The sequence below is a fragment of the Onychostruthus taczanowskii genome, unplaced genomic scaffold (genome assembly GCF_017590055.1).
Source record: "Onychostruthus taczanowskii isolate IOZ18803 unplaced genomic scaffold, ASM1759005v1 scaffold5, whole genome shotgun sequence".
NCBI classification, from domain to species: Eukaryota; Metazoa; Chordata; class Aves; order Passeriformes; family Passeridae; genus Onychostruthus; species Onychostruthus taczanowskii.
This window is the reverse complement of record NW_024502568.1, coordinates 4,058,539-4,086,082: the sequence shown is the minus strand read 5'-3', so window position 1 is coordinate 4,086,082 and position 27,544 is coordinate 4,058,539. Positions and strand designations below refer to the sequence as shown.

General features: G+C 38.9%; 1 protein-coding gene across 1 annotated transcript; it reads left to right on the top strand.

Annotated features, from left to right (window-relative positions):
• The first annotated feature begins 6,657 nt into the window (after positions 1-6,657).
• KIF11 (kinesin family member 11) lies at positions 6,658-26,842 on the top strand. The gene is made up of 22 exons (XM_041415833.1): positions 6,658-6,785; positions 9,857-9,989; positions 10,091-10,188; positions 10,266-10,344; positions 10,675-10,860; positions 10,942-11,066; positions 12,441-12,531; positions 12,785-13,027; positions 13,142-13,237; positions 13,861-13,949; positions 14,447-14,534; positions 15,323-15,511; positions 16,671-16,878; positions 17,113-17,285; positions 17,561-17,683; positions 18,891-19,049; positions 19,449-19,588; positions 20,229-20,508; positions 21,617-21,839; positions 22,062-22,216; positions 22,535-22,651; positions 23,323-26,842. Exons 1-22 carry the CDS (start codon positions 6,706-6,708, stop codon positions 23,443-23,445), a joined length of 3,198 nt encoding a protein of 1,065 aa, XP_041271767.1. The 5' UTR covers positions 6,658-6,705; the 3' UTR covers positions 23,446-26,842.
• Positions 26,843-27,544: the final 702 nt, after the last annotated feature.

Genomic DNA, 27,544 nt, shown 5'->3' with positions numbered 1-27,544 from the left:
GGGGGGCCGCGCCCGGCGGAGGCGGACGGGGCTGCGGCGCGCAGGGCGGCCCCGGGCTGCACCCGCGGAGGGACCGTGTCGCGGCCCGCCCGCTTCCTGGTGGCCGCGCTCCGCGTCCCTGGCGGCGTCTGCCAAGACAAAGGGTAATTAGACGCCTCGTAATTTGAGCATAGTGGGTGCAGTGCCGTCCTGAGAGGCAGAGATTTCGGGTGTCAAAATCCTTCGTCCCCCAGGGCGAGGTCGCCCTCCGGCAGCTCTCCCTCTTTCGGGAGTTCTCCTTGGATCTCGCTGGCCGCCGCTCACCTGCCGTGGAGCTCTGCGGCCCCACCGCGCGGGACACAGGACTCGCCTCGCAGGATGGGTTTACGAGGTGTAAATGCTGGAAAAGGTTGCACTTCTGTTATAAACTCGTAGATTTGCGGTTCTGGGGCGACTTTTTTTTCCTTGGTAGATTTCCTTATGGGAAAGTCGTGGATGTGGCTGGTTGCTTTAAATCCTTTTTAGGAAAAACAAAGCCCCCCCAAATTAAAAAAAAAAACCAAAAAAAAAAAAAAACACCCCAAAAAAACACCAAAACAACCCACTAGTTGAAGTTCTGGTAATAGCTTTCTTCATATGTGTTTCTTTTTCTGTGTCTTATTTTTCAGAGTTATGAGGGGGAAAAGAAGTAAGACAAGATGTGCTACATTTAATGCCTGATTTTGGCTTCCCCACTGCTTGCCTTCTATAAAAGGTGGTATCTCACAGCTGGAAATTCACAGAATCCTCCTATCATAAAAATGTAGGAAGACATGGCCAGACAAGTTACCTAAGGTAATTTCTGTACCCAAAGATGGAATTGAAGAGATATCAAAAGTAACTTTAAACTAGTCAGCTTTGGTTAAAATTGCTGTTAAGAAGTGGCAGCACACTGTTTCATATGGTCAGCAGAATCAACCAGGAATCAACAAAATCTGTCAGGGAATTTGTGTAGACGTTGATCTGCTGGTTTCCAGGGAGGTCTGTGCTGCTATAGAGATGCTCTTACCCCTACCTGAGCTACCCAGTTTAAAACATTTGTGCCTACATCAAGTACACCCACACTTCTGGCCTCAGTTTAGACATGGAACTGTCTCTCAAGTTAACTCATCCTGGTTGGAGCAAGGCATTTGGTAGTTTTCACCTCAATCAACTGTTTGGATTTAGAACCGTGTGGGTGCCTAATTTTAACACAGTATGTTAATTCCTGTGAAAATGTCCTCATGGGATTCTAGTTTGAGGCAGTCTGGGTTTTTTCCAGTCCCTAGTGCATGTAAAAGTGAAGACCAAGCTGGACAGAAAGAGGACAGGATAAATGGTGAGCTGTTAAATCTGAATTCCACCCTGTTGCTGTTGGCAGTGCGTCAGAGAGGCTCATCCCATGGTGCCTGACAGAAGGACTGCAGGGTGAGTGCCCCTTCACAATCTGTCTCCTCCCTTTCAGGAGCAGCTGGGGGATTAAGAGGTCGTGAATTGGAGTCGTTCTGTTACATTGAATGTACAGTAGAAATACTTCTGCCTTTAGCGTTAATACAGTTGTCATGTAGAGGTGAATGCTATAGAATTGTACATTTTCAGGCAATTTACTTTTTTTGGGTCCCGACAGCGAGTTTTTTAGCCTGATGTAGTATATATTTAGCTAATGCTGGCCTGATCTATATTTAGCTGCTCTAATAAATCCTTCCTTTTCCTATAAATCTTCCCTAGTATATACAGGGGCAGTCCTGGGGAAACAAGGTAGACTGTGCCAGCAGGACTCCTGTGGTCTGTTAAAACATGACTCTAAAACAAGCACTTCTGTTCCTGCAGTGTGATGGGAGATCACACCTCCTCATGCAACTAACATCGCTAGTGCAGCAGAGGTATGCAATAGGGGTCACGCCTACTGTACTTTACACCTATTTTATCCATTGTAAGCTTATTTAGCGGCTGTTCAAAGGCACTGGTGTGTCCTGGTTTAACCCCAGCCGGTAACTAAGGATCAGGCAGCATCTCCTGCCCTCCACCCATCCCGGTGTAATGGGGAGGAGAATCAACAGTACAACTTGACGGTTGAAATAAGAACAATTTAGTAACTGAAACAAATTATAAAAATAATAGTAAATAATGATCGTAATGATGATAAAAAGAAAAATATAAGTGATGCACAATACTATTGCTCACCACCTGCTAACCAATGCCAGACCCTGTCTCCAGGCCCAATCAGCCCTTCTGTGTAACTGGTAATAAAAATCCCCAGTTTATATTCTGGGAATGGCATTTTATGGTGTGGAATATCCCTCTGGCCAGTTCAAGTCACCTGTCCTGGCTATGCTCCCTCTCTGCTTTTTTTTCCCCTCCACCTCCTCACTGGCAGAGAATGAGACACAAGAAAGTCCCTGATGCAGGATAAACACGACTTGGCAACAATCAAGACATGAATGTGTTACCAATATTATTCTTATGTTGACAATCCACAACACAGCACTGTGCCAGCTACTGAGAAGAAATTAACTATATTCCAGCCAAAACCAGGACATACTGGTGTTTATTCAAATCAGATTGTGTTCTTTTACTCTGACCCCTCTCTATGTCCATTTATACTAGCCAAAATTACACTCATACACTGTTTTGGATATCTTTTCCGTGTTTGAAATATAATTTTAATAGGACACCCCCAGCAAAAGCAAAGAGGACTTCCAGTGAAATTCCTTTCTCAGGCTGGTCCTGCGACTAAGATTTCTTCCCCATGAAACTTTAATTGTTCATAGACAATTGGTGCTTTTGGTCCTGCCTTCTTTATCTGCCCTAGTAGAAAAATAGGTGTTGCCTGAAAGACCAAATGAGCCTAAGCATAATTTAGAGTAAGTGTGGAAATTGTTCAAATACTCCTATGAAAAAACCTTATGAAGTAGCAGTGTAGAGATCCCTCTTCAGGATATGTGACATAAAATGTACAGTGAGGGAAAGTGATCTTCAAGGTAGGTAGGTTAAAAATAATTTAGAATGAAACAGTATTTTATGTATGGCCTGAAAGCTGAGAGACAGTAAGTGTGAAACTCTTAAGTACAGTCTTGTTAGGCTTCTAATGGAAGCGTGTCTTTTCCACATAGATAAAATTCTGGAATAAATTCGAATTGTAATTGTATAAATAGAGCTTTGTAGCAAACTGGCCTTGGGCTGAAAAAAAAAAGCATAACTTATGATTGTTATTTCCACTCCAAAATAAATAGTGGCAATTTCATAACAAGACATATATGAAAAAAGGATTGTCCATTGGTTGTTCTTAGGATAAAAATACTGAATGAATAAATTAATAAAAGAATTAAGTTAGAAGATAAGGAGGTGAAAGAGACATTTCCTGTTGACTTCAGTCAGTGCTGTCAAGTCTGTGTGTTTCCAATTTTTCTATTGATTGTTTCTTTTCTTGTTGTGTAAAGGATGTCATCCAGCTGCATGTCTTAACTGAAAACAGGTAACTGTATGTGTATAGAAAATTACTAGCTTAACTCTAATCACACAAATGCATACATCCCCCTATGTTACTGCTAATTTCTTATTACAGTGACTTTAAAAAGCTATAAAAGTGCTGCTGTCTGTGTTGGACAGTGATCTGGCACACATGCCTAAAAAAAAAAGAACTCATTCATTCTGTGTATTTTCCTGGTTAGGTGAAACCAGTTGTGGTTTTAATCCTGTTATATGCACTGAATCCTTAATTTTTAACAATAAGGTAGTTCTGTTATTGCATTTTCTCAGTTCTTTTAACAATGACATAATTGTCCTTTTACCTTGACTGAAGGGGAACCCTTTCCTCAGCTGAGAATATACCAGTACTCTCTGAGAGCAAGTCCTTGTTGTTTAACTTACTGCATGTGGACAACACAGAGTTTAGAATATTACTGGCCAACTGGTCAGGCTGTTTAAAGGCTAGAATTTGCTTTATGTTTATCTGAGGTGCAGGTGTTTTCCTCTTTAATGTGAATATGCAATTAATCAGCAATTTTTTTGCTATGTCACTGATAGTATTGTTAAACTCTCCACATGCCCAGTACAGGTGATACATTGTGTAGCACATTTGCAATCAAATCAGATGTTACTAAGCCTTGAAGAAGTCTCACCCAACCTTGTCATTTGTATTAATTATATCTCTCCATTATTATACCTTATATAACCTTTCTTCATTCATAGGTAATCATGTTCCATGTAAACAGTTTTACTACTTTTCAGACCTCCATACCTACCATTCCCCAGGTGACCTGATACAGAGCTCAGGAAAACAGTGTTTGTTTTTCTGTGAATATCACTGTAATTCAATTACTTTTTCTTTGCAAGCCTTAGTTAAAAATTGTGCTTCTTGATTCATACATGGGGATTAATGCCCTCTTCTAAAATTGCTACATTTGCTGTTGTGTGTATTATTATACAATTTAGGTTTCTGTAATGTTTTTGTCTCTCTTTAAACAAAATAAGACATTTGTCACAGATGAAGTACCTGTCTTCTTAATGGTCGTTCTCCCAACGACTGTTAAGACTGTGGCCTAAATATTCTTGTTTCCTTTTTCTCATATTTATTTTTATTGCTTGAGAAATGCTAGCTCCCTGTTACTCAGTTTATAGTGTATTAGTATCATTAGGCTCTACCTAGTCTAAGAAAATGTACAACCTATGCTATAAACTGACCTTGTAAAACAGACTTGCAGCCATTAATCTGTATTTTTTTTAAGCTAACTTGATTACCAAAAATACATGTTTTCTGCTTACCACACCTATAGCAAAGGTAGCTACTGGCCAAATTTAACTTTCAGTAATCAAATAAATTCTTATTGTTTTAATGCAGGTTTGAATGATCTCTTCTGTGAGTGATGTTACATTTTCAGGGAAAATGTGGTTTTCATACTAGAACAGAAAAAGCAAGCAGAAGTTGGAGGAATTCTTGTATTCCAGTGCTGCCTTCTTTTGTGTGATCCATATGAAGGAGTATAGATCAAAGGGTAAATATTTAGATTATTTGCTACCTGCATTTGACTTTTCAGTCTAGCAGTAGCTACTACACAACTGTCAGTGCAAGTGATTTTTGCAGTTAGCATAGATAGTACACAAAAAAGCAAATAATGAAGGTAGTCTCAATATGCTTGCCATGGACTATATTTATTTTCCTGTTTGGTTAAATCTTTACTTAGCTGAAGCAAAATGTGTTGATGTGATTTTTAGTGTTCATTGTTTGTTCTTCGCACCTAATCTAAGATTGATTTGGTCTGACATTGTTCTAACTCTTCAGATAAATGGTAGAGGAGCTTAATGGGATGTTGCTTCATATCACTGTCAGGAAAATTACTGCAAGCCTTATGGGTTAGGATTCATTTGTTATTAATTTTAAGGACTCATGGAGGAGAGAAGTGTAATAAGATTCAAAGCAGCTAACTTTAGGGGAAAAAAAGGGTGTGGACACCTGCAAAATTATATAGATAAACTAAATTTCAGAAATTGTGAAGGCCCTAGAACAAGAGCAAAGCACTGTAGCTCTGCAGGTCATTACAGATAGATGACAGTCTGTAGGAGCCAGTATATATTTAACAAAAAAACAACATCAGACAAGTTGAATCTCTTCTAACATCTGCTTCTTCCCCTCTACCCAGAAGACCTGTTATCCTGTCACAGATCTCCACCTAGCACAGCATTTAATAGTGCCTCAGAGGAAGCTCTCACAGAGAAGCGGGGCTGACGTAAACGGCAAAGTGGTTTACATGATGTAGTTTCAAAGTAAAAGGGTGGATGTGATGCACCCGTGGTGCTTTGTCCTGAACCTGTAACTACTTATTTTCATTTTTACATAGGATTTGCCCACTCGATAAGGCAATACCGACCTGTAAACACGTGGAAAGTTAGGTGTGGAACTCAGACGGGTTGTGCTGGAGACTTGCCTGAGCTGAAGCCTGCACAAGGCACGGAGGGTGCGGAGCAGAGCAGGGCAGGCATGGCCAGAGTGCCCGGCAGCGGATGGGGTCTGCCCGGCAGCCTGCGCTGGGGCCCCTCCGCCCGAGGGGACAGCTGTGCCCCACTGGGTAGATAGAAACCTGGCTATTGCTTTAAACATTACAATTCCACAAGGCATCGGCGAGCTGTGTTTATTTGTCGTGATGTTTAAGGAAATCGTGGGCCAGCTGGAGAGCTAGAGGGGTACAGAAGAACGGATGGCCGGTGAGAAAGGGTTATATGGATTAACTGTGGAAGATTGATGGCAGGCAAGGAGTTTGGCTGCCTCCAGAGCCGCGGGTGTCAGCGGCAGCCGCAGAGAACTCCAGACATTGTCCTGCTAGCCCCCCGAGGTACTGGCGGCGCAGACGAGCCGTGCGGTAGGTGTGGGTGGACATCAGGTAGCGCGTCACGGCTCAGCGGCAGCGCCGGGCTAGGGGAACCCGGCCCGCTCTCTCGCACCGCCCTCACGGTGCCGGCTCAGCGGCAGCGCCGGGCTCGGGGAACGCGGCCCGCTCTCTCGCACCGCCCTCACGGTGCCGGGGCGGGGCGGCGCTGCCGTGCGGCGCGCGCCACCCCCAGGATTTGAAATCCCGTCCCGTGGTGCCCCGGGGCCGCCGCTGATTGGCCGGGCCGGGCCGTGCGCGGTTCAAAGCGGCGTTGGCGGGGGCGCGCGCGGCCGAACCGAGTCCCGGCTCCGCGGTAGCGCTTCGGTGCCCGTCCCGTCCCGCCATGGCTTCCTTCGGCTCCCAGGGCGGCGGCACCAAGAAGGAGGAGAAGGGCAAGAACATCCAGGTGGTGGTGCGGTGCAGGTGAGCACGGCGGCCCTTCTCTGGGCGAGCGTTGGGGGCCGGTCCGCGGACAAGCCCCGGGGAGGTCCCGCGTTGGTGCCTCCGGGACTCGGGCCTAGGCGTTCTCTGCTCAGTGCCCCGGACAGCCCGCGGGGCCGGCGGGCCAGGCCGCCGCCGTGTGACAGGCGCTGAGCAGCTGCGGCTCTGCCGCGCCGCTGTGTCCGGCTGCGGGTACCTGCTCCGGTGTGTCCGCCCGGGGCGATCGCTGCGAGGGAGCCGCCCGTGCCCCTGAGCCGCCTCGGCGCCGCGCTGGGCGCTGCCTGTCCCGGGCGCCGGTCTGCGGCTGACGCGGCCCCGTGTGCCTCCCGGGGAAGCTTCCGCAGAAGTAAGGCTGTTATGAGCGGTTTTCTTATAGCTTAAAAAGGCAAAAAGCTGCAGTTTCCGATCTTCGTTCAGCGCACACTCAGTATGAAGCTGCGTTGGAAGCTCAAGAAGAGCTACGCAGAATTAGTGTGATATTGGAGACGCACAAAAACCCAGGCTGAATTTTGTCCTTCTGTGGGTTCCTGTGGGAAGTCGCTAAGCTTTAACAGCTAAAAATGTTGCTACTCCCACTACGGTGTATCTGTCACGTAACTTCATTGATGCAGATTTTCCAGGGGGCAAACAATGGGATGGGGGTCTACTGCTGAAGTAAAAATAACCAAATATCTTGGTTTATTAGATGAATTTACTTTTTTGTATCAAATGACAAATTTCAGGTACCATAAAATTAGGTTCTCTTTGTAATGCTGATGTGGTTTTAAAGGCTTGCTTATTAATACTAGATTTTAAATAGTCTTAAGGCATTGTATGTTCAAACTGTACTATTGGTAATGTATTATGTGTAGTGTTTAAATCACCTTTAGAAGTTGGGGTATTTTGAGCCAGACCTGCAAATATTAGTTTATGTATTATGTGCTAATGCTATTTACAGTCATATTCTCAAGCTTACGAGTTCTGCTTTTACAGATGCACAATGAATGTAGAAATTAAAATCAATTTAGCCTTATCTTTGCAATGCAACTATAAAACTTCTGAAACAAGTATGGTGAAAGTGTTGATGTGACTTAAGGCTATTGCAAGGGAATAAGTTTATTGTAGCAATTGGATTTGAAATACTGTCGAGAGCAGCTGTTTTGTTTTTATCTCTCTTAATTAAAGCTGGAATAGCTTTATCAAGTATTAATGTCTACTTTAACTAAATATTATGCTCACTGTGAAAGTAGCATTAGGACTGTCCAGCGTGGAGTGTTCTGTTTTTGTTGTTCACAGACTAATTGCTATGTCAAGAGTTAGTTTCTTAACTCTTAAAAGTTATTTGCCCACCCTTGCTCTTGCCCTTTGCAGAGCTTTTTTTTTTTTTTTAAATAGCTTCAGTTTATCTGAGCTAGTAGATGTTTCTTCCATCTTTCTTTTTTCTTCTGCATGAAGTCAGATAGTCCTTATCTTACAGACATGAAAATAGATGCAACTGTGTTCTTTGGTGTCCTGATTTGTTACCAAAACCTGATTGGTCTGAGCATATAACAAATCTTTTCAAGCAGCGTATTTACTGAGCTTTGGCAAAACGTTAATTTGGAAACTCAAAATGCATTAATTAGCATTGTTAATAGGCATAATGTGCTTCATATCTATGGGGACGAACTTGAGATCAAATGTCTCCATGGCACACCAGGCAGCTGCTTGTGTAGTGGTGATGATGATCATGATCTGTACTCCTGCTTCAGCCCAGCTAAATTGTTCCCCTAATATCACTGTGGGCTCTTGTGCCTCCTGCCAGGGACTGGTTCAGTGTTTCGGGGCTGCACAGCAGAATGTGTAACCATGATCATTGTTCTGTTACTTTAAAAGCCATGAGCCTGAAGCTGTGACTTGCTCCTCTGCACAAGATTTTAGTGAAGTTCTGTTGTCATCAGTCGATCTTGCACCCAGTTGTTCCATGGTCTGTTTAGAATCCGACACTTCAGCCTCAGTGATGTAATGTTAGCCACGAGGTTCAGGAAACTCGAGGTGCTTGTGGTTTTCTTGCGTTTTGTCTGTTTGTTGTTTTTTTTTTTTTTTTTAACATTATAATTGAAAGAGTATCTGAAGTGTCTCTAGTGTCAAGATATTTTAAAGACTGTAGAAGTTATATTTTCGAGCTGACTTCTCAGGTCACCTATATAGGTAGCATAGACATTCAGTGCAGTAGCACTACTAAATAATAAAGTAAGATTTAATTCTTTTTAGGGCATTTCCATGCATTTTAGGAGAAATAGTGGCAAATGTCCCTTTAAGGAAAATGGTGTGCACCAAGTTTGAATTAACTTAGTGGTGAAACAAGATGTGCACCATAAAGTTCAAAGATTTCATTGTCACTCTATTAAACCCTCTACTATTACTTTTTACAAATCCCCTTTAAATTAATGTGGATGTCACCTCCCTCAAATCTGGTGTTTTGTCTATCTTATTAAATACTATTCAGGTGCATCAGTATTATAAAGGTTCTGGTAATGCTGCTTACTGTCCTGTGATTAGTAGGGTCCGTTGGTATTTTTGGTGCTTTAGAGTGTTGTGTTATCAGCATCTGATGCACTATTGCATTAACTTGCAGGTAATAAGTGGTTTGGGGTTTTTTGTTGTTTTTTATTTGTTTGTTTCTGGGTTTTTTTTTGTTTTTTTTTTTTTTTTTTAATCTCTTATTTAGACAATTGTTTGGCATGTTTAATCTTCTACCCCCTGCAATTGAACATGTTCTGATGCCTGTTAGCTTGTGTGTACATCTATAAGATCTTGAAAGTGGTTATAGGCCTGTTAAGAATATGTATGTAACAAACAAAAAGCTATGGATGCCCGAGTTGTCTCATGGTGGAAAAAAGGAGAAACAGGGTCTGTAAACTGCCAAATTGTGGCATTTATTCTTAAACAATTATTAAACAGATAAAGTTAACTTTGGGGGTTTTGCCCCATTTTACTATTCTAGATCCTTAAACTGAGAGACATTACTGCTTCATCTGTTTTTGTTAGCAATCTTGATTTCAATCCCATATTTCTGACTCCTGTCCTTTTAGGCCTTTTAATGCCTCAGAACTTAAAGTGAGCTCCTACCCTGTTGTAGACTGTGATCAAGCAAGAAAGGAAGTCAGTGTCCGCACTGGAGGAGTGACAGATAAGTCATCAAGAAAGACTTACACATTTGATATGGTTAGTAACTGCTTGGGGACTTCTAGAAACAAGCTGGTACTCAGTGTGGTGTTATACATTATTGTATGGCTAAATGGGATGTGTTGTCTGTGTGTCAATAGGTTTTTGGAGCTCAGGCAAAGCAGATTGATGTATACCGGAGTGTTGTGTGTCCCATTTTGGATGAAGTTATTATGGGCTACAACTGCACAGTGTTTGCGTAAGTAAGCCAATAATTAGTGTCAGGAAACTTTGTATTTTAGTTTCTTGTTTACATTTTTATTTTTATTCTCACAGTTATGGCCAAACTGGTACCGGTAAGACCTTCACAATGGAAGGGGAGCGGTCACCCAATGAAGAATACACTTGGGAGGAGGTATATTATCGCTGCTGAGATTTCTCTTGTGTCTACTGTTCAAAGTTGGAAACTGCAGAAGGCTAAAGTAAACTAAAAGTTGATGCCTTTCAAATTCTGAAGCTGACTTTCCTTAAGTGTTTGTAGATTAACAAATAATCTCATTCATTTATATGAAAAGGACAATTTAACATCTTTAATCTATTGCATTCAGCTCTTGGCAACTTTTATATGGAAGGTCATCTTTATTCTTATTTATATCCAGTCAGACTGTTTAGTTGAAACTCTACCCCCTAGCTCCAAATCTCTTTCAGCACATTTATAAATTAAATATTTCTTTTTAATTTATAGGATCCACTAGCAGGTATCATACCCCGTACATTGCATCAAATATTTGAAAAACTCACAGAAAATGGTACCGAATTTTCAGTGAAAGTCTCTCTTTTGGAAATCTATAATGAGGAGCTTTTTGATCTTCTGAATCCTACTCCTGATGTTGGAGAGAGATTACAGATGTTTGATGATCCTCGAAACAAGGTTAGTGCTACAAAGTTTGTTGTCTTGAGGCTTTCAGGATTGTTGAGAGACATATAATAAGCATGTATTAATTTCTGACAGAGGGGTGTAATTATTAAAGGCTTGGAAGAAGTAACTGTACACAACAAAAATCAAGTTTACCAAATCCTGGAAAGGGGTGCAGCCAAAAGAACAACTGCAGCTACTTACATGAATGCATATTCCAGGTAAAAATCTTCCCCATTTCAGAAACCTTGTTTTGTTCTTTCTTAAATAGAATATTACTGAAGAAGTAAGCAGCTAGTACAAACATGGCATCCTCTTGAGATCGTCTATCACAGTGCAGACTGTCAAATGTGGGTTAGAAAGCCAGAGTTACAGTATCTTCCTTAGCACCTGCTGTGGGATTGATCAAAGTAGGTGTATGAAGGGGTGCCATGGTTTAACCCCAGCCAGCTTCTGTAAAATTTGCAAATTAGATTGTGGAAGTTGAGGATAAGATTCTATGGCAATAATGGCTGCTTCATATGGTTGCAGGTCATAGAATGTAATAGGGGCTGGGTCAGAAATAGCATTCTTTTTATTACTGCTTTCACATTCTTGAGCTGCAGATATGAAACAAGTAGTGATCCAGTGCTGTAAGGAATGTACAGTAAGGAATGTACCCTGTCTGTATTGTATTTTAATTTCAAGATACACTGAGCATGTCTGTCTACTGGTGGAAGAAAATGGGTATTGTCTACCACTGATTGGAACATAGAACTCATTTGTCTGAGATTCCAAGAATTTTTTGAGAATTTATTGTGCCTGAGGTGTTGCTTTATGTATGGTCAAACTGGTGTAATTTAACATCTATGGCTTTCTATATGTGTCAGCTTTCTGTAGTAAAAACTTATTTAAAGGAATAAACTCAACCTAAAATCGTCTTTACTCTGAAAGTTGTGAAACACTGGAATATGTTGCCCAGAGAAATTGTGAGTGCTCCATCCCTAGAAGTGTCCAAGGCCATGTTGGATGGGGCTTTGAGCAGCCTGGTCTAGTGGAAGGTGTCCTTGCCCATGGTACGGGGGTTGGAGCTCGATGAAACCATTCTATGATTCTGTGATCTTAAACTGTATTACTATTTTTGATTGAAAAATTATTTGACCTTCTGAATTTTTAATGTTGGATTCAGGTAGCTGCTGCATTTTCTTAGCCTCCATAAAGAAAGTTATGTTCCTTAATTTCACATTCTGTGAACTGTTCTTAGCATAAAGACTGAAAAGAAATCTGCAAGTCAGTTTTCGTATGATGCTTGAGAGTTGAGAATACTCAAATGTAAGCAAAACCAAGGCATTTCTCTTGCTTTTCCTTGAAACAAGAGAAAATCTATAGGATTGAATGAGTCAAATGTCAACCAGTTACTTCATTGCTGGTTTTAAATACATATTCATATATACACACACAAACCTATACTTCGCAGAAAAATTTGTGTGTTGAAAATGTAATTTGTAGTTGATGGGCTAAATATATTCTCTATAAAGAGCACAGAACTTGCAGCAGTTGTACAACAAGTAGATATTTGGCTTTAATGGGACATCTGAAACTGGTTTCTTTTGCAGCCGTTCCCACTCTGTGTTTTCAATTACCATCCATATGAAAGAAACAACAGTAGATGGAGAAGAACTTGTTAAAATTGGAAAGCTAAACTTGGTACGTATTTGAACTAAGCGTCATTGATAGAATTTTTAGCTATGTACTAGAGTTTATTAGAGTTTTTTCCTGATAAGGGGAAAAATGATTGTTCTCATAAAGAGATATGAAGTTTGTTTGTCACTCTGAAAAATATCAGTCCCATTTGTCACCTCAGTGTCTCCTGAAAAACTGGTAAGCTCTTTTATGTGTTCTACAAGACTCTGGGGCAAGCATTCTTCAGAGTGATTGAGAAGCATAACCTGCCTTTCAGGTTGATCTTGCAGGAAGTGAAAACATAGGTCGATCTGGGGCTGTTGACAAAAGAGCTCGTGAAGCTGGAAATATCAACCAGTCTCTGCTGACACTTGGAAGAGTTATTACTGCTCTAGTGGAAAGAGCCCCTCATATTCCATACAGGGAATCTAAACTCACAAGAATCCTTCAAGACTCTCTTGGAGGACGGACAAAAACATCAATAATTGCCACAATTTCGCCTGCATCTATAAATCTTGAGGTAAGTTTAAAGTCTGAAAACCTGTTCCTAACATAAGTAATATACTTTGCTAATGATACAGAACTATGAGTTAATTCATCAGCTTGACATGGTGTTAACGTCTGTTTTTCACAGGAAACATTGAGTACACTGGAATATGCCCATAGAGCAAAGAACATAATGAACAAGCCTGAAGTTAATCAGAAGCTAACAAAAAAAGCTCTTATTAAGGTAACTAGACATATATCTTAAAAAATAAAGTTACAGGTTAGGCGTGACTTCTTGTTAATGTGGTCTTTGCTGTGAAGGAGTTATGAATATGGGAGAAGCTGTAACTTAGTAGCAGTGCTTCTGTGAAGTGATTTTAATTACTGAACTGATGCTTTTAAACTAAAGCTGCACTTAAATAGCCATGGTCCCTGCAGATACTGGAACTGTTAATATGACCAAAGTTGAACAGAGGGCTATTGTTACTAGCATTGACTGTGGGTATTACATGTTTGCAATTTTGCACTTTCCCTAGAAAGTGCTTGAATTAAAGGGAACTTGTCAGTAAGTACAAGTGAAGAGCCAATGTAAAGTAGCTCTGTCCCTAAGGAAGCTGGGATTCCCATTGTAAGCTCCTAAATGCAACCAAGTATGACCTTCAAATGGAAGGTTTCAGTGCTCTACGTATCACCAATTATATGAATTTAAATGGTGCTATACTGGACTTAGAACAGAGGTGAAGTGCTTTGCTCTTGTGCTTATGCAAAACTTCTGTAGAGCACTACCTGTGTGAAGCATCTGTTAAGCTGAATATCAAAACCAAAATAGAAATGTTCTTGTTTACATGTGATTGTTTCTTTATGCAGGAATACACTGAAGAGATTGAGCGTCTGAAGCGAGACCTTGCTGCTGCTCGAGAGAAAAATGGAATCTATATTTCTGTTGAAAACTACGAGTATGTCTGCAAAATTTCTATGAAATAATTAGCAACAAATCTCAGATACTGATACCTATACTTCTACAGAAATACTTTCAGATATATTTTTAATCCGGGAAATTGAAGATAGTTAGGAAAACTTAACTGTTTGGTCAGCTTGTTCTTTCAAAATTAATGATTATAGAGATAAAATCTAATAGGCCTGCACTGAGGAATTTATTTATGTCTGGAATGTACCATAAGCATTAGCCAGCATGCAGATTTACACATGCAGCCTTTTTTTTTTTTTCAGTGGAAGCTAATACAGGAAAGTAAACTTGACATACTTAACTTCACTTTTAATAGGGCTAGTTTGCTCTGAAAGTTTGCAATGGAAAATTGTCTTAAATCTTCTCTGCCTTAAGTGAAAATTACTTGATATTCATATAGAATTTTCCAAAATTACTGAAAATGTAGTGTAAATCTTGAAACTACCTCTTACTTGACTAATTTGTTTATTTTAATCCTTGCTTGAGAGCCCTTAATGGAAAGCTGACAGTCCAGGAAGAACAAATTACAGAGTATATTGACAAAATCAGTGTAATGGAGGAAGAAGTGAAAAGGGTAAGTGGTGTTTTTCAACTGTGGCTTAAATCTGCCAAAAATTGGAAGAAATTTATTCCTCCTGTCAAAAGGAGGAAAAAAAGTTTGAAAAAAGAACAGTCAGAAGATTGTTTTTGTTGGTGGTGATCTTAAGTTTCCTCAATTAGTGAAGAATGGAAGCTTCCTAGTCCTTGAAGTTAAGAATTTGAAATAATGTATATGAAATTGTAGGTTGTAGTACTTATTTTTAAACCTGTTTTCATGTCTACTACTATAATTTTCTTTGCTGAATTTTGAGCAAAAAATCTGCTTGTAAAATGATATCATCTCAGTTGACAGGTATCCATCTGCTTAGGAACAAAGAATGAGGGGAGAGAGGTCATGAGCTTCCTTTTAACAAATTACACAAAAAATTGGAGCTCCTTGTTTAAGAGAAATGTAGATATTAATTTGCTGGTATATGTAACTTCTCTATGTAAATCAGCTTTACTGGCTCTTCTCAGATATCTGGTTATGTTTGTTCACTGGGATTCTTTTCCTTGTGCTGTAATGGTAGTTTGCTCTGACACTTTGAGAGGGGAAGCAAGCAATTATTACAGTGAGAATGGTGTTGGCTTGATATTTTCAGTGATTACAAAGACTATACAAACCTGAAATTTAGGTTTAAGATGTGAGTCCTACAGCTGAAATTACATTGCTAGATGACAATTTGCCTTCTGTCATTGTCACATAATTTGAGAGATGTGAAATGAGACTGTCACATTTATAAAAACTGGTGTTGCCTTTTTGGTGATTGTCTTCCTATTTAGGTCACTGAACTATTCAGAGTCAGTAAAAATGAACTTGAACAGTGTAAAACAGATTTGCAGATCAAGGAGAAAGAACTGGAAGAAACACAAAAAGATCTGCAAGAAACCAAGGTTCAGCTGGCTGAAGAGGAATATGTGGTTTCAGTCTTGGAAAATACTGAACAAAAGCTTCATGGCACAGCTAGCCAGGTTGTCACAGTTCTTGTACCTACTGAAAAACAGCTTCCTATCTTTGGGAGTTTTGTGGGCTATCCAAGGCAATAATTGTTGCTAAATGTGATGTGAGTGAGACAAGACCTGAATTTAAGATGGAAAACTGGGATTAGATTGCAGGACTTTCTCTGTGGTAATATTGACAGTTGACTGCTAAACACTCTGGTTGGTGTGGAGCTAGCTTTCCCTCAGGCCAGTTTGTCATGGGAGTTCCAGTGCTTTGCAGTAGCTATTGTCATAAAGTTTTTTGCAGAATAAGTAGTTTTCTTTAAAAATCTTATGACTGGTCCTGCAAAACAGTAAGTTATACATACCTGAAGGACCTGGTCTAGTGGAACATGTCCCATGGTAGGAGGCTTGGAACTTAATGGTCTTTAGTGTCCCTAGCAACCCAAACCATTCTATGAACTGGAGTAGGAAAATAGCAAAAAGCTTTCAATAGTGTTGTCCTGTCACCTCTGGTTTAGGGTATGGCTTTGATGTGTTTGTAGGTTAGTCATAATTATCAAAACAGACTTGAGGTAGGGAGAGAGTGTGTCCTACTACTTAAACTGCAAAGTGATGCGACTTGTATCTTCAGGCACCATGACAATTTCTTTCTATTTGGATTCCTGTAAGATTAGGAGGGAATGCCTGGTTTTCACATGTGGGTTGTGGAGTGTTTGAGACAAATAGGTACAGAAATTACTTATGCTCAGTACAAACCAGGACTCCACTATTTGTATGAATTCTAAATTATTTATCACAGGACTAGTACTAAAAAGCTCTTGCTTTAATACTATATAAAAGAAAATATTTACTGTCAGATTGTTCAGAAAAAAAGTTGAAGTGCTCAGGTATTTTTCAGTTACTATTCTGGGATAAATGATACCTTTATTCCTTAAATACTGAGGAAGTAATTTATTAATACTTTGATTTTAAGGCAGAACAAATGGTCTCTAGTAGGTAACTTTTCCCCATGTTCTAAAAGCATAAATGACATAACACTAGGGTCCAGAGCAGTTGTAATGTAAAGGGAAATACCTGTCTTCCTAGAGAGAACTTCTTTAACTCAGAACTATTGTTGCCTTTCCTTATATAATATGTGCTTGACTTCTTGTTTAAAGACTTACTGAAATAACTTTTAAAATTTTAGTTACTAAATACAGTTGAAGAAACCACAAGACATGTATCTGGGCTCCATGCGAAACTGGACCGTAAGAGGGCTGTTGATCAGCACAATGCTGTTGTCCAAAATACATTTGCAGGACAAATGAATGCTTCATTCAGTAAAATACAAGATTCAATTACTGAAAACAGTTTGAAGCAGCAACAGATGTTGACATATTACACAAATTTTATAGGTAAGTCTGATACCTGTATTAGTAGTCATCCTGTAGTAATCTCAAAGACCACTTCGTAAAACATTTCTGTTTTAGGAAAGAAGTGACATAATGATTACAGTTGCACCAGTAATAATGTCTCTGGGAGGATCCACAGCCTTCCTGTGAGGGGCAGTAAGGTGTTAAGTAATAACAAGAGTTCCTATCTTACAGGGGAATTTTAAAAAAGTTTGTAACTCTGGATTTCTTTTGCAGGTGACCTTCTGTCTATCAGTTCTTCTACAGCAGATACTCTTGCATCAGTTGTATCAGCATCTTTTGCCTCTCTTAAAGAATTGGTGTCTACTGAAGTTTCTCACATGTCTGAAAAAATAACACAGCATGAGAATCTATCACTTGATTGTAAAGCGGAGCTGCTGAGATTAATTGTGAGTACATTTGCATACTTCTACTTAAATATTTGAAACTGGTTTTGATTCAAAGAAGTTCTCTAAATGCATAGCATTTTTTCTGATGCTCTTTATCTGTATTTGCTTCACCACCTGATCATGATTGTCTCTCCCATGTCACTCCCACAAGCTGTAATGTACTAAATAGCATATACTGCCATAATAGAGCACATGGATATGTACACAGTAACTTCTTACGAATGTAGATGAAGGAATGGCCATGTTCTGGTTTAATTTTTTTTTCCTCTTCCTAGGAAGAGCATGAAACTGGATTAGGGAGAGCAGTAAATAGCTTGACACCAATGGTAGAATTTGTCTTGGGATTAAATTGTCAGTTCCAGAGTAACATGAAGAAATATTCTGCTGTGGCTGACCAGGTAATGCACCTGCCTCTTTGCCTTGTGCTCTTCTATTTTTATTTAATTTACAGATAATATATTCTTTTTTTTTCTGCAGTATGTCAGAGTGTTTCCACTTCTTGTCTGGCTTTTTCCCCTTTGTCTTGTCCTATGAGTTCTGTCTTTTAACTTTGTTTCAGAGTTTTTTCCTCTCCTGAGTATAGTAAATTTGCTTGTTTGCTATATTGGCACAACTGCTTGCCTAAGTTCCACAGTAGAATGGTAAAACACAGATGCTTAAATCTTTGTTACAAATATTTGATGATACATTTAATATACTCTCCCCCTGTATTTCAGAAATCTGAAAAAAAAGTCAGCTTAGGCAAGTCCTACCACTCCAAAAATTTTCTGTCCTCATACCAAACTTTTCTATAGTCCCTTTGTTTCCTGGGGAATGTGATGCTTTATCTTCTTAACAACCATAAGTGCAAACAATACTGCACTTATTGAAGTCCTTTGCTTCAAATTAGAGTTCTAGTCTATCTTGTGATACTTGTGTAGAACTGCGGCTTCTTTCTTTCTTTCTTTTTTTTTTTTTTTTTTTTTTTTTTTTTTTTTTTTTTTTTTTTTTTTTTTTTTTTTTTTAAAAAAACATTTTTTTTTTTTGGAGGGAAAAATAGTACACACATAATTATTAGCAGAATTTTCTGTCTCTTCTTCTGTAAGAACTAATTTATCCCAATGTTTTTTTTTTTTTTTTTTTTTTTTTTTTTTTTTTTTTTTTTTTTTTTTTTTTTCCATTTTTTGTCAAAAACAAGTCTTGGTTTCTGGTGACCTGTTTCTTTTACTGAAATGTTTTCCCCTTCTGTCAATTATAGCTCATGAGAAATCAACTCTTCTTGTCTGGAAGCTTTTTATTGGTTTTCAGACTTAGACAGCAAATAATCCATGACTTATGAGCTGTTGCTGTTCCTTATCTACTTTTCTATTTTGTTTACCTTGCACGTCAAATTTTGTGTTTGAATAGTCCCCACACTAAGTTCCAGTCTCAAACATTAGATTGTTCCAAGTGGGACTTTCTGCCTTTTACGCACAATACTTTATTAATGCCTTTTGACAATTTCCTTGGGGTAGAGTTTGTTTCTATGTCAGTTTTGCTAGGGAAAAATATCAGTTTCTTAAATCAGGATATAAAAATATAACTGTAAGTAGAACTTTTTTTCTTTTTTGTTTTTCTTTTTTTTAGATGGAGTGCCATAAAAAGGAAATGGATACCTTCTTTGGAGATCTTTTTCTCACTCTGAAAAAAATACAGGAACAAACAGCTGGTGGCTTTGCTGAGCTCCAGCATAATTGTGACAGTTTAAAAGAAGAAGTGGAAGTGACGAGGTTGGCACATAGAAAGGTAATCTTAGAGTAAGAAAACATCCTAACACCAAGTGTGATTGCTTGCTTTGATTTAAACTCTTATGTGGTGGTAAGCCATTGTACTTTTTTCAGAAAAAATGTTAGGAGAAAAATAACTTGATCCTAATTCTATTTAGCTTTTGTTAGGCTGCTTTAAGTAGTTTATTTGGGAATGTAGCAAAACCCCCCTTTCCCCTTGCTGTGTATCCAGTATATGTGCATTTATATATGTCTCTAAAAGCAAAGTGTCTGTATCTTCACTACACAAAAATTGTACCTTCTGCTTTACAATTGCAAAACTGCATTTTCTGCATTTCTAGTTCAGGCATTCAAGTACCCTTTAAGACTGTTAAAAAGTGCAGAATAACAGCAAAACTTGTGGTAATTTTCTTGATAGAGTGCAGCCGAATTGATGTCTTTACTGCAAAGCCAGCTCGACCTTTTTGCTCAGGAGACTCAGAAAAACTTAACTGATGTACTCACAAGAAATGGAAGCCTGAAGACCACCATCACTGCTATGCAAGAAAATGTTCACCTGTAAGGGGCTCATTCTTTTTGCTGTACACTTAGGCAAGATAAACTATATATGACAAGAACTTAAAAATTGGATATTCTCCATATTTATGTGCTTATAAAGCCTGCTGGGCATGGCCTGTATGTTAGAGCTGGGTTCTGCCACAGAGTGTAGATCATAGTTGGCCTTTCCCCAGAGTAAACAGTAGTTCTAAAAGACTTGCCCTTGAACTTGTCTCCTGAGCATGTTGTGATAAGAAAGTATCATTTTGGGAGCAGTATGCTAAGGAGCGTCCCTCAGTGTCTGGACTTCAGAACATATTATAAAGGTTTAGCTTGAAGCATAATAGTGTATCTGTTGCAATATGTTTCACTCAATTGCAGACTGAATAACTAAGGTCTTGCTGAAGTTGATTTTAGTTTGTAGTTTAGGGTATTTTTGTTCTCTTTTGGATTTTTTTGGTTGGTTGGGGGGTTTTGATTTTTTTAGCAAACCTACTGCTGCAAGTGCTGCGAATTTACTAAGTTAGAACAACAATATCATAATTAACTGGTTTGATGGAACTGTGCTATTTCACTGGCTCTGGTTTCATATTTCTAAAAGTATACTGTCTTAAAATCTGCCTTTCAAAATCTCTAAACTCTTGCAAATATGTTGTTGCAGGAAAACTACAGACTTAGTCAGCAGTACAAATTCCAATCACAGCAAATTTACTGCATCTCTGGATAATTTCTCTCAAGAGCTCAGGAGCATAAATGCTGAAAACAAGGCAATGCTGGAAGAATCCAATGACCACTGTCAACATCTTCTCAGCAATCTCAAAAATGTGTCTCAGCATACCAATACATGGGGTGAATTTACAACTGCTCAGATGGTCAACTTTACTAATCAGCACCTGTTGTCATTCGAGGATGAGAAACAGCAATTTCAGTGTTTACAAAAGGTACTTATAGTCATTTGTAGTCTAATGCAACATCCTGAGACAAACTTTACTGCAGAGTTTGTAGAGGGGAGAAAAAAGTTCTAGTCAAAACAAAACTATGATTTTTTTTTGATAGCAGACTCATGTTACTGAGCTTAAGATGATGTAATTAGAGGAAATCAAAAGCCTAAATTAAGAGGAAGACTTTGAACTTCAAGTGTCCATAACCTCAAATAATGGTGTCATGGCTAATACCATACAACTGACTTGTACATGTAGTCTGAGTGTTTTAAATCATCTTGGTGGTGTTGAATTCTAAAGCTTCATCTACAGTACTGTCCTTGGGAGATGCACAGCGATCAAATGCAGGCGATTTTCTGGAGGATGCAAATGACTTTATTGGTCAGATCGAATCAATATGGGAGAAAGTATTCCTTTAAGTATATACAAATTCTGGCTTCTTATTTAAGAATTTCGCTCTCATGTTTTTGGTTTTTTTAAAATTTCCATCACAAATTTCATATCCACCCTGGTTTTATTGTTGTAATAGGCAATAAAATAGGCAAATCCAATATTCCACAAGCTTTCAGAAGGAAAAACTTAACTAGAAACTTCCTTCACACAGAATATTCTGAGTTGGAAGGGATCTCCAAGGATCGAGTCCAACTCTAAACTAAAAGCATTTGTGGTCTCAAGACCTCTCTGGATCTGTTGCACCTGCTGAACACTTCAGGAGTTTCATTTCAACGGGAATGACTGAAAACAAAATTTCCTTTTCCCCTACAAATGCATAAAGGTTCTAGTACTTGTAGGATGTTCATGTGAATATCCTAATTCTGTGCAGGGTTTGTGCATAGAAGCATGAGGAGTCTGGTCTGAGCCAGATGGCATCATCTTTATTCTTGTGACTAACTTTCTAAAGTGATCATACTTTCTAAGAAACTGACTCTCTTCTGAAGATAGCTCTCAAAATGAGAGTGTAAAACTGGCACTGAAACTTCTCAATTTGAGGTCTCAGTTGTTTCGTTTCAGGTCATGTCACTAATCATGCACCACATCTTAGAAAAGAGTCTTACCTTTCCTGTTAACTTGGTGTTTTTAGTTGGGTTGTTTTTTGTTTCATTTTCAGAAAAATGAAGACAACTGTGATAAAGCAATAGCTGAAATTTTTGACCACATTGGCAGACAAAAGGCTGCTGAGGGGAAGGTGCTAAATGGCCTTCTGGATCAGATAAAGGTGGATCAGGAGATACTTGTGGAGCAGAAGCTGGCACTTAAGGAAGAAGTACAGCATGGACTAACTCAGGTTAATGGTTTCCTGCTAGAGGATCTCAAAGTGGATGTTCCAACAGGTATTTAATCAGGTCAGGGGCAGATTGGTCTTAAAGAAAACAACATGAGTTCCAGAATTCATAAGTGAAGGTTAATGGGGACATAACCTTGCAGCTTTACACCTTTTTTAAGATGAACGTGAAGAATGGTGTGTGAACAAGGCATGATTTCTTGCGAGTTGATGTAAATTTGAGACTCTGAAATCAAAGCAAACACTGAAAAGTGTATCATCTTCATTAAAGGGACGACTCCACAGAGAAAAGACTACTTCTATCCTGCCACACTTGAGAGAACAGAGCCCCGGGAGCTACTTCTGGAGCAATTAAGGCAAAAGCAAACAAATCTTGATGCTATGCTAAGCAGTGTGGTAAAGGAGATGGAGGATAATGCAGGTCAGGTATGTATATAAATGGCAAATGAAGCTCTTGAATGAATATTTGACATCTTTTAGGTTTTTCCAGGCCCTTTTGGAGAGTTGATTGGAACCCCAGGGCTGTGGTAGCCTTTGTGTTTTACAGTGTACTTGGACTCAAGTATGCTGAGCTTTTGACAAAAACCATCTCTTGAAAAATAAGCAGTGATATTAATATTTTGGGTTTCTTTCTTGTTTTTCAAAAATAAAGTTCCATGTCTTTTATAGATCTGATAATTCTTAATACATTCATTAAGGAAATTCAGACATTAAATACATATTTTTGGAAAACTTCTGTTTTAGGACCTGCTGGAAGAGGAAGGAGAGTTGCAAGAACCCAGTGAAAGCCTTGCTTGTGACAAATACTTAATGGATACAAATATGTATTGCCACACAAATGGTGGCATTCCTTTTTTCCAGGTAACTTCCTCAGATAAGCAAAACAGATGTATATTTGAGAAGAAATATTACTGTTCCATTACAGTGCTGTAGTTTCAAGTAACTTCTTACGTTTTAGGCTAGTCTCACCATTTGTTCAAATCCTGTAGATAATGCTTTGTTAACCTTGTGCTAAAGCTAATGGCAGATTCTGATAGCAGTTAATAGTGGATAAAATAATGCAGATTTCTGACAAGCTGGGCAGACAGTTGAAAACTCCTCAGCAAATAATCCTCCATAAAGAAAATTGTCATAATTTGTTAGACATGTGTTAATGAAAAGTTTGAAGTACATGGAGTATTTTCTTAGACAGAAATACTGGCATTCTTAAGTCTTTATGCGGTTGAATTTTGTCCTTACTTGCTTCTGACCTTTTTGCTCTACCAATGTATCAGTGTAATCTTGGTATATAAGTCTAGGGGTTTTCTTGCTGGGGAGAGCATATTTTCTTGTTGTGGACCCTTTAAAAATAGCTGCTGAGTTTCTGTATGTCTGTAGTCCATCTATAGAGTAAATGCAATACATATTAGGAACCTTTTTCAGGGCTTACATCAACTTTATTTCCCAGAACACTAGGTATTGCATTGCCATGAGCATCAAGTCTTTGATTTCTTTTTATTCTCTTAACATTGGGTGTTTTCTTTAAATCCCAGCACAAAAGAAGTCTCAAAAAGGGTAAAGAGAACAAATCTGCAGCTCCAGTGGAGAACAAAATGGAGGATATGACAGAAGAGTTTCCTCAGAAATCTAAACATCCTTTAAGATTGCTGAACTAAGATATATCCTCTGCTGATCCCTTTTTTTTTTATATTTCTATCTTACTGTCTTACTGAGCCACAGCTTTTTTTGGTATTCTCAATGTCCTTATGTAGTGATATAGTGATGCAAAGTTGAATCAAAAGATTTACCTGCTCAATCTCATGCCTTGGTTCCATTTTTATATGTTGCAGCTTGCAAAGTTTTGAGAAAAAAAATGCTGTAGATTATGGTGCTGTTATGTTAAACATATATATATATATGTGGTCAAGTAAGAAATTATCTGTTTCTCAGTAGATCTAAAATACCAGAAAGGGATGTGGAAATATGCTTTGTCAGCATTATGAGTTAGCATTTTATATATTAATTAGCTGTAAATAAGTGTTCTGATTTGATACCTGCTTTTTATTCCAGTTCCCCTGTTTTTACTGTGATACTTAAATTAATACATGGAAAACAAATGTACAAGCACCTCTCTCAGAGTAAAACTTACTTAATTTTCTTATGGTGCCAGGTCTAATTTAGCTGAAACATTATCAGCTATATCATCAGTCTCGTGCAGTCAGAAGAGGATAGTTCTCTCCCTTGTTTCACAAAAGACAATAGCTTTATTTCAGTGCCTCTTCATTCTGTGAAGTCTTACTGCTGGGTCTTGGGCTTTTTGTTTGTTTGAACCTCACTGTTCTTCCTCTTAACTTGCATATGCAAATTCTGGCACCTAAAATTTAATGGGCTTAATTCTCCAGTCTTGAGGTTCCATTTTCTTGCACTATATGCCTGTTAACACTGACTAGATATTAGCATAATCTTCCACAATGGTTCAAGAAATCCTTTGTTAACTAAAAATCAACCCCAAAGTTTGATCCTGTAGCTATATTGAATAGCCCTAAGCCAAGTGGGAGAGGTTGCACAAGCCTTTCACCCTACTACCTTCTCCCTGTGGAGGTGACAGGATTGCTATGAACAAACAAACTGAAATAGCCAGTAACAGCAGGCTTGCATCCAGAAAATCATGCCATATTTTGATCTTCCTGTATTTATCCTCTTGGAAACTCTCTGCCTTGACTGTTTGGTTCCTGCTGCATGGGGACAGCCTGCTTTCCTTAGCAGCTGTATGGATTTCAGGGGCTGCTTCACACTTTCTAAAGTAGCCCTCAAAGTCATGTTGTCCTTTGTTTGCAATACTGGCAGTGATCTGCCGATCATTTTTCCATTGGCCCAGGTATCTGGAGGCCACACCAAAGCTGAACAGGATGAAAAATGCGGATGCAGAACATGTCCTGGCCTCCCTGTGTGTGCCTCTTCTCCCACTAGATGGCCCTAACACTAAAGGTTGGTCTGAGCTCAGGTGCTGGCTGCTAAACAGGACTTGGAAATACGGCTTTTGCCAAGATTTTCCTCAAGCATCTGTCAAAAAAAAAGTTTCAAAATTTAATATTGAATTTATTCTTCCATATGGGGAATTCTGTACTCAGTAGGTGTTTGCTCTATGAGGAGCTACAGTTGTGTAAAAGATGATCTAGTGCATGTCTGCATTACTGCAGGGCCACTAGACCCTCCTGGTAACCCAATTCTTGTGCTGGCCTGCTCTCTGTTTCCCACCACGTGGGCATTGCCCAAAGCAGAAAGCAGCAATAATTTGCTTTGGTGTATTGTATGGTACATGACAAGGAGAAAAGAAGGATAAGAAAAACAAAGCAACAGTTGTTTCTTGTCATTGTAATCACAGGTGTTACCCAAAGGGAAGAAATGGCACTGTCCACACTAACTTACTGGTGGTTTGATTATTCTGTGTAAGGCATCCTTTACAAGAAGGGTACAAAGCCATTTCCACAGAACAGTTAGCCAGATCCAACCCACACTGACTCAAGCCAGCTGAGCATGAGGGAGAATTGTAGTGACTGGGGATGTAGTGTATGGCCATGTTTTAATTAATCTAATGAGTACTGTTTGGATTCTAGATTAATGGTTAAGTGAGACAGTTCTTGATTTAACAACAAATTTAGATAAAATGTGAGGAAGTGAAATAAGGAAAAATAAGTTTAAATGCATGTGAAGGATGAAATATAACAGTAAGAGGGCCACAAGAAGCACAGACAATTAAGAGTCACCAGCTTCATTTTCAAGTGAAAAATGAGCAGCCAGGAGGAAAACAAGGAAAGGGAAAGGAAACTTCCTGCTTCCTCCTGGAAATCAGGGAGCTGCAGCACTTGCTGCATCAGACTTGTTGGATGCAATGTTTATTTGAAGAGAGAAAAGAAGACTGAGCTGACTGGCTGCTGTTGATGACTGCCTTTATTTTGGGTATCAAACAATTGTGTGGGGCTAGAGAGGAGTGAGGAGAAGGTGCAGAGTTGCTAGACTGCTTTTTTTTCTGTTAGGTGTCAGTCAGCATTGCAATTAGCTGTTAAAAGGGTAGAGGAAACAAGAGGAAGCCTTTAACTCTTTGGTGTGATAAAAGAAAAAAAATTAATCCAGGAAGAACTGGAAAAATAAAGTTAACATTCCTTTTTCATCAAAAAGAAATTTAAGGGGAAAAATAAAGTTCTAATGTTTGAGAGCGTTAAAAACAGGAAAATAATATTCGCTATGTAGTTTAAAATTTATGCATTTTAAACAAGTGTTTACAACCATTTGACTACTATTTTTTTTTGTTCCCTGTTACAAACTATTTTTTATGGTAGAGGGCAATGCTCTATAAACTGCATGCCCACCCATGCAGTTACTTTATAAAGTGAAACACCAATAAATCATGCTATGCTCTGCAGTCATAGGCTTTAAGTGACAGGGTTCTGCAGCCCACCTAGCAAAGCAGGCTGTCCTTGGAGGGTGAGCACGAGCTCCACCCGAGCAGCGTTGCTGTGCTCAGTCTTGAAATTGCCAGAATAGGAGCACAGTGAATGCACTGAAGTGAGTGTTTATCTTTCTATGTTTCTGTTATGTTTCTATGCTTCTCATGTGCTCTTTGGCTCCCTAGTAAAAGGTCTAGCTACCAATAGGAGGGCATGGTTAGAGAGCTGCACAAGTGCTCTTCAGACAGATAAAAAGGAGCAAATGCTTGGTCTAGCAGTCTCTCATCGGGGAGAGGTTAGAAATAAGCTGCCTCTTTTACATTAGGTCTGAAAATAGTACAATTTTTCCAGCTTTCTACAGCTTTATGAGATGATTTTCAGGTTCCAGGCGGCACAAAGTTAAATTTTGTAAAATAATGGAAGTTAACTGGATTGCTTTCTTTTTCTCCAAAATATTAAACCTATGTAAATATTCCCTTGTATTCCCTTGAATTCCTTAGTTATACTTGAAATGCTTTTGTCACTCTTGGCCTGTTTATAACTGAGTCATTGTATTTCAGAGAATGAAGCACAATGACCAAAACTTTGTACTTGGTTAGTGTGTTTCCTTCATTAAAAATTATAAATAAAGGAATGAAATAAACAGAAATACCACATAAAAGTACACTCAATGTTTTTCAGAGCTTCTCAGTTCTTGTCTGTATATATATATAAAACATTTTATTCTGAGAATGTCCAGCATACTAAAGCTACTTTTTTATGTGATAAAGAATTTTCATTGCCAGAGGTTAATTAAAATTTTTTTCCCTAATTAACATGAAAGTTTTGTGAAGCAAAATATAACAACTAGCAGGAACTAATATATGCTATTTTGACGTTTAAAAAAATAGATTAAATACACAGTAAGATACTTCTCCTCCTCCATTCAAGTAATAATAATGACTGGTGCTTCTCCAAGGACTGATTTCCCACGTACAAGTCCAGTCTTGCTAATTCTGCTGCAATCACTTGACTTACGGAAAAGTAGTAAGATGAAGGATCAGAATCTTCATTTTCCAAAGTACACACTGAGAGTGAAAATGGTGCCTAACAATCCACAAAGCAATCAAAGGCCCAGATAGGTTTCTGGCCAAAAGATTCCATGGTATTTGGAAGGGTTTGTCTGGGTAAGGGGGGGAAGTAGTTTTCATGCCTAGTTCTGTATGCTCTTTTACAGGTGCTTCAAGCACATCTACTGCTCTGTAAAATGACTTTGGGATCTTTCAGGATTGGTGTGAAATTATTGTTCTGCTCTTAAAAACTAGACCCAAATTCAACTGAGGCTTAG

Excerpts from the sequence above, each read along its gene's own strand:
- KIF11 (XM_041415833.1), top strand. The coding sequence starts at position 6,706 with ATGGCTTCCTTCGGCTCCCAGGGCGGCGGCACCAAGAAGGAGGAGAAG. Across the intron at positions 13,950-14,446 it reads ATTTCTGTTGAAAACTACGA|AGCCCTTAATGGAAAGCTGA; the intron begins GTATGTCTGCAA and ends TCCTTGCTTGAG. Across the intron at positions 19,589-20,228 it reads ATGCAAGAAAATGTTCACCT|GAAAACTACAGACTTAGTCA; the intron begins GTAAGGGGCTCA and ends ATGTTGTTGCAG.